The sequence below is a fragment of the Borostomias antarcticus genome, assembly GCF_949987555.1.
Source record: "Borostomias antarcticus genome assembly, chromosome: 16".
Classification (NCBI taxonomy): domain Eukaryota; kingdom Metazoa; phylum Chordata; class Actinopteri; order Stomiiformes; family Stomiidae; genus Borostomias; species Borostomias antarcticus.
Genome location: NC_140249.1, coordinates 1,225,263 through 1,231,479, shown reverse-complemented (window position 1 = coordinate 1,231,479; position 6,217 = coordinate 1,225,263). Strand labels below are relative to the sequence as shown.

At 50.2% G+C, this 6,217-nt stretch overlaps 1 protein-coding gene across 1 annotated transcript in view; it reads right to left on the bottom strand.

The window, feature by feature from the left end:
- stx3b (syntaxin 3b) overlaps positions 1-6,217 on the bottom strand; it is a gene marked incomplete at both ends in the record, with an annotated part of 15,178 nt that continues 8,961 nt past the window's right edge. Inside the window, 3 exons of the mRNA XM_084450810.1 lie at positions 1-78; positions 4,068-4,178; positions 4,624-4,734. Of these exons, the coding sequence (XP_084306936.1) occupies positions 1-78; positions 4,068-4,178; positions 4,624-4,734 (300 nt within the window). The remainder of the gene's footprint in view (positions 79-4,067; positions 4,179-4,623; positions 4,735-6,217) is intronic.

The window sequence follows — 6,217 nt, the reverse complement described above, 5'->3', positions numbered from 1 at the left end:
CTATGAGAAGAAGCTGTACAGATAGGAGAAACCAACGATCCCGATAATGGCACAGCACAGTGTGATCATCATCTTCTTCTGTAGAGAGAGAGAGAGCAGAGAGAGCCAGTGAGGGCAGGGGATCAGAAATTAACAACAACAACAGCAACAACAACAACAGGATCTACATTGATAATATTGGTCTGAAGTAGTAAATAGCCTACATCACCTTCGGGATACTGGAAAGAAATCTTGAACTTCTGATACTAAGCTATATAATAGCCTAATTATTTCTAGTGGGATTATCGGGGCACAAAGTTAAAATGATGATCCCCTCAAATAACCAATTCTAACCTGTGTATAATAGATAACACTATGTATAAATGCTTCGGAATGATTACAGGGCCTATTTCAGATTTTCTGATCGTATTTTGATGTTTAAAGCTTTTAAAGCTGGAAGTCCAATCGCGTTGCGTTACATGTGATGAAATCAGCCCACATGAACAGAATCCTCATCTATAGGCTACCAGCTGAACTGCGTTACAAAACTGTCTCTGTCAAAACCTGTAGTCTAATCTACAAAGTAGCAGGAGGCAAAACTGCTCGTTGGGACTGTGGACCTCTCTTAGGCAAAAATCCAGCATTGAAATTCTGATTAAATGCTTCAACAGCGATTTATAAATGTATAATTGTATGATATGGGACGGATGTTGGCTTTTCGTTTTTACAACTGATAAGTTCTGTTATACAGGAAACACTTTTTTCCAGACTGATATTTTAGTGATGATTGACAGACAGGTATTTAGCGTCATGACATCATGACGTCGTTACGCATTGCTTCCTTGGAAGTCCGTCTCAATCCAGACTCCTTTCCTGGCAACTTAAGAGAAAAAACAACTGTCTCGCTAAAGAGCTAGACAGCAGGCAGCTGTTTGGGATCCAGCCACTGTGAGCCCAGCGTGCTAAACCTGCTCAAAGACGCCACCTGGCACTGGTGCACCACGGGATTTCCTTGTGAAATACCACAATGGTGTCTCCCCACTGTGTCAGTCATAGGCATGCAATATCTACAAAGCAAATACAAATACAATACAACAATACCGTATCCCTCCCAGGAGTTCATTTGAGCAAGGAAGGATAGAGTCCAAGGAAAAGCCAGGGTCAGAAGGGGAGGAAAAAGTTGTGTGTGTGTGTGTGTGAGAGAGAGAGAGAGAGAGAGAGAGAGAGAGAGAGAGAGAGAGTAAAGTAACATATCTTACCTGCTCTTGGCCCTCAGGTGTAGGCTAGTCTAGGGTGCTGCTGCAGCATGCTGTTGCTTGTGTCTCAAATACAGTTTAGTTACTCAAGACGCGGCCGATAACACCAAGGTAGTCAACAGCTAGAATCTAGAGTAACACAACTGGTCAATCATTAAACGTCTATCTCTCATACATGCAGGCACGCACACGCAAACATACGGTATTTTCATAGATGTAGAAACTAGAGTCCTTAGGACCAGATGCAGATAAAACACTTCAAATAACAAAAACACAAAACCATTTATTCCTTCATTTCAATCGTTGGCACCAGTTCACTTGGATTACATTTAAAACAGCATTAAAAACACAGTTTCAAATTTCCAAACTCCCAAGTATTTCACTCCAGGTTTTGACATTGGCCAGTGTGTAAATTCCAGGATATGATGGGAGTGTATGATAGGACATAGTGTAGAGGTGGTGGGGTGGTGGTGGGGTGGGGCAGAGGGCAGAGGCCAACCAGAGAAACTTTAACCTCTGAGAGCTTGACCGGGGGAAGGGGGGGGGGGTGATAATAAGAGGAGTATCCAGTCATTCTGTGAATTTACAGCAGATTGAGTTTAGATTGAAAAGCTTTATAACACAAGGCAAGGCAAGTTTATTTATATAGCACATTTCAGCCACAGGGCGATTCAAGGTGCTTTGCACAGTAGTAATGCCTTCAGAATTTCAAAGAACGACTAGCATTTGCGTTCAGTGTCACTATATACACTTGGTTCTGTGAAATGCTTCACGATTTCAGGTTCCCTTTCTTTTTCTTTTTTTTTTTCCCTCTATGATCAGATTTAAAACTATCGGTGTTGCCAGGTTTGATCCCTAGTCTCCCTCTCCCCGAGTGTCCCTCCTCCGGACAGGAAACGAGCCTGCTCCGACCAGGAAGTCTCCCACGCTGAACCCTCTCTTATTGGTCAGATGGACAGTGAGGGCGGGGTCTCCATGAACAAAAGGAGTCATTGGTTGAGTCTGTCTAGCCCCTCTTCTTTGATGTCACAGCTGGAGGCTGGAGGTAGGGATGGGAGTGATGATGATGATGGTGGTGTTGATGTTGAAGGGTAGGCAGGGGGCGGGGCATGATCCCTCTATAATGTCTCTCCTAAGATGATGGCGAGGATCAGGACAGCGAGCACGCCACCGACCACACCCGCAATGATTAACTTCTACAGGGGACAGAAAAGGGAGAAACAGATATGTCAGTACCCACGGCAACACATGATTGACAGGCATCACTGGTCCAATGAGGAGAAGCTCCACAGACGGAAGCCTTCAACACGATGGGCGGGATTATACTGAGCAGTCAATCGCCCAGGGATGATTACCAATAGAAGCCCTTTAGGTGCTAGGAGTATAAAAAGATCTTAAATAACATGGGTGGACGATTGAGGCCCTGCCCAGAATCACAATTATTTTATTGCCATTTTTACTTGACATACAAAGGAATTTTTTGCGACTCCGTGGAGCCAACAGCATCACAACAGCAGACCTGAGCAAGGACAGGTGCAAAATACATAGTGCAAAAACTAGCAGTGCATTTGGCCTACGAAAGACCGTGAAAGCCACTGAGACACAAAATACAGCCCAAATACACCGTTGAGTCACACATGCCTGCCCGCACATGCACAGGAACACGCACTGTTACCAACCATGCCTTGAACACTAAACCAGCACTAAAGTGAGCAAAAAACTCGTGACACCGACCTCCCCCAAAAAAGCAACTAGCGCATACAGCGGTTAGCTCACAAGTCACTTCCTCCACGAGTGACACCCAGCCGAGGGAGAGCAAACAGTCAGACACCTTAAGTAAACACAAACACGCCCCGACGAAGCCAAAGGGAGGGAAAGCACACATGCACAAACATCACGCACGCAAACACGCGCCAAAACGCCAAGGGCAAAGAGAAACACAGAGCCCTTGCCAAAGCTGCAGAGGCAGGCACCCCCCCCCACCTCCCCGAGCCCCGCGGCATCGCTGCAGAGTCACCCCCCCCCACCCCCACCCCCACACCCCCCGCGGCATCGCTGCAGAGTCACTCCAGAGTTACTCACCGTCGGCGCTCGGCCTGTACTCACGCAGGCTCCTCAGCTCTGCTTCAAGCCCACTGACAGGCCTATTATCAGGGCCACTATGGCCAGCAGCACCAGCACCACCACCACTATGGTCACCAGGTTCTGTGGGGGAACAGTCATAGATGGCCGATATCACGTCGGTCGGCGCTTTCTTGACCGTGCGTGAGGGGAGCATAGGCTAGGTTCAGCACGCCGTGACCTTTCACCCGAACAAAAACAACACACTCTCTACAAGAGAAAGAGCGCTGTTCACTATCTATCACTCTTTCTATTTTTTTTAATTATCACTCTTTTTTTCTACTATCACTCTTTTTTTTTTACTATCACTCTTTGTACCATGGGGTGAGGATGCATCCATACTCAAAGGCAACTTAAGTATACACACACACACACACACACACACACACACACACACACACACACACACACACACACACAATGTTACAGTATTCAAACGAGAGACTGAAGGTTCTAAGTCAGGACAGAAAGGCGGAACCACCCAGCAGAAGGACGGAGAGAAAGAGAAGGAGAGAGGGAAGAACAGCAGACAGAGAAGTGTTCAGTAGAAGTGTGAACTGTGTGTGTAGTGTGCGGCGTTGGGGGATCTTGGTCTGTATTGGGAGAAGAAAGGGGGGGTAGAGGGGCGGGGTCTCATCCAGGGTCAGGAGTTCAGGGGGGGGGGGGTTGAGGCCCGGGGTCATTGTGCTCCCGACCCCCACGGTCACTCACGCGTCGAGCCTCCTGCTGAAACTTGGCGGCCTTCTTAGTGTCGGCGACTGCCCGCTCGACGAAGCCCACCGATTGGTCCATGTTGCTCTCGATCCTGTCAATCATTCCACCCTGACGGGGGGAGGTGGAGGATGGGGGGGGGGGGGGAGGAGGCGTGCGGAGGGCGAGGAGGAGGAGGAGGAGGAGGAGAAGAGAGGCAGGGGGACAGAAGGAGGCAGAAGAGCAGAGAAGCAGAACGCGCACACACACACACGCACGCGGTGTGAGTGTGTTAGGACGATACGTGTGTGTGGTCAGCAGAGTGGGGAAGGGGTGTGCGCACGCTCAGCACACAGAATGTTCCAGAAGGCGAGAGGGAACAGTGTGAACAAGGCACACCGCGAAAATGAGACGGTGGTACTGTGGTGAGCAGAGAGACTCGGCAGGAGTGAAGAGAACTAGTGTAGCTAGGAGGCTAGGACCTAGGAGGCTAGGAGGCTAGGACCTAGGAGGCTAGGAGGCTAGGACCTAGGAGGCTAGGACCTAGGAGGCTAGGACCTAGGAGGGAGCTCAGTACCTTGCGGGCTTTGCTCTGGTACTTGATGGCCTTTTTGGTCTGATCCCTGGCCGCTGCTACGTGGTCCACAGACTTAGATACCTGGACCTCAATGTTGTTCATTATATCCCCCTGAAACACACACACACACACACATTACGTTATATTACATTACAGCCTCACACATACACACACACACGCACACACACACACACACACACACACACACACACACACACACACACACAAACACATTACATTACATTACAGTCTCACACACATACACACACACACACGCGCACGCGCACACACAGTTATACATAGATGACGTGGTGCACAACGGTTCACATCAAAGAAGCCAAAATGGCGTCCGTAGACACGCTATGCAGAGAAGGAGACCTGAGGAAGGAAGTGCTTACCTCACACACGCCGTTCCCTCAGAGAGCACAGGAGAACCAAGAGAGTGCACATGGTTACAGAGAGCTCATTCAAAGATGGCCGCTACTCTAGCCTGGTCTAGCGTCAAGGCCGTTAACCGCCTCACGCATCTACATTTCCTAATCATGTCCCCGCGAGCGAGATGAATGAATGCGCTCCTGGTGTCTGGCTGCAGTAGGCTCATAGCAGGAGGATGGCCTGGGCACAAGGCCCCTACACTAGATATAGTCCACGGTTGACCTTAAACAATTACCCCTGTCTACACAGTACCTGTGAGATGACACAGACAGGACGTTACTGATTAACTGTGATGGGGAGAAGAGTGTCATTGGTGGTGATGACATCATAGGCCTGAGATCTGTCACCGCCTGCCGTAAACTCGTAGGCAGGGGCGGCGCGCGGACAAACCCCACAGTAAGAATTGTCCGCAAATGTCAACAAATATCCGCTAGCGCCTCCCCCCCTCCGCTCAACACTCAACAACTTGTCGGGGGGGGCGCAATGCGGTTATTTTGCCTAGGGCGCCCCCCGCCGGACCTGCTCGTAGGAACACGTGAATCACAAGTGAGTCGGGCGGAGCAGAAGGATGAGAGAGTGACGGGGCGGAGGTAAAGATGGACAGACGATGGGTAGACGAGGGGAACCCTGTCCCGACGCGCGGAGAGGTGGAGAACGGGGGGGGGGACTGGCGGGAAACGGACTGAGAGCGAACGGGAGAGAGGGAGAGAAGGAGAGGGAGAGAGAGAGAGGGAGAGAGGGAGAGAGAGAGAGAGAGAGAGAGAGAGAGAGAGGGAGGGAGAGAGAGAGAGAGAGAGAGGGAGGGAGAGAAGGAAAGAGAGAGAGGATGGGAGAGAGAGAGAGAGAGAGAGAGAGAGAGAGAGAGGGAGCGGATCTGAACAGAGAAGATGGGAAACAGAAGGAATAAGGAGGGAAAGAAGGGAGGGGAGAGAACAGGAGAGAGAGCTTAACACAGCGGGGTCAAAGTGCAGGGACCTGAGACAGACAGACGGACGGACGGATGGAAGGATGGAGGGATGGACAGAAGGATGGAGGGATGGACGGATGGAAGGATGGAGGGATGGGCAGATGGAGGGAGGGTGGGAGGATGGAGGGATGGGCAGATGGAGGGAGGGATGGAGGGATGGGCAGATGGAGGGAGGGCGGGAGGGCGGGAACG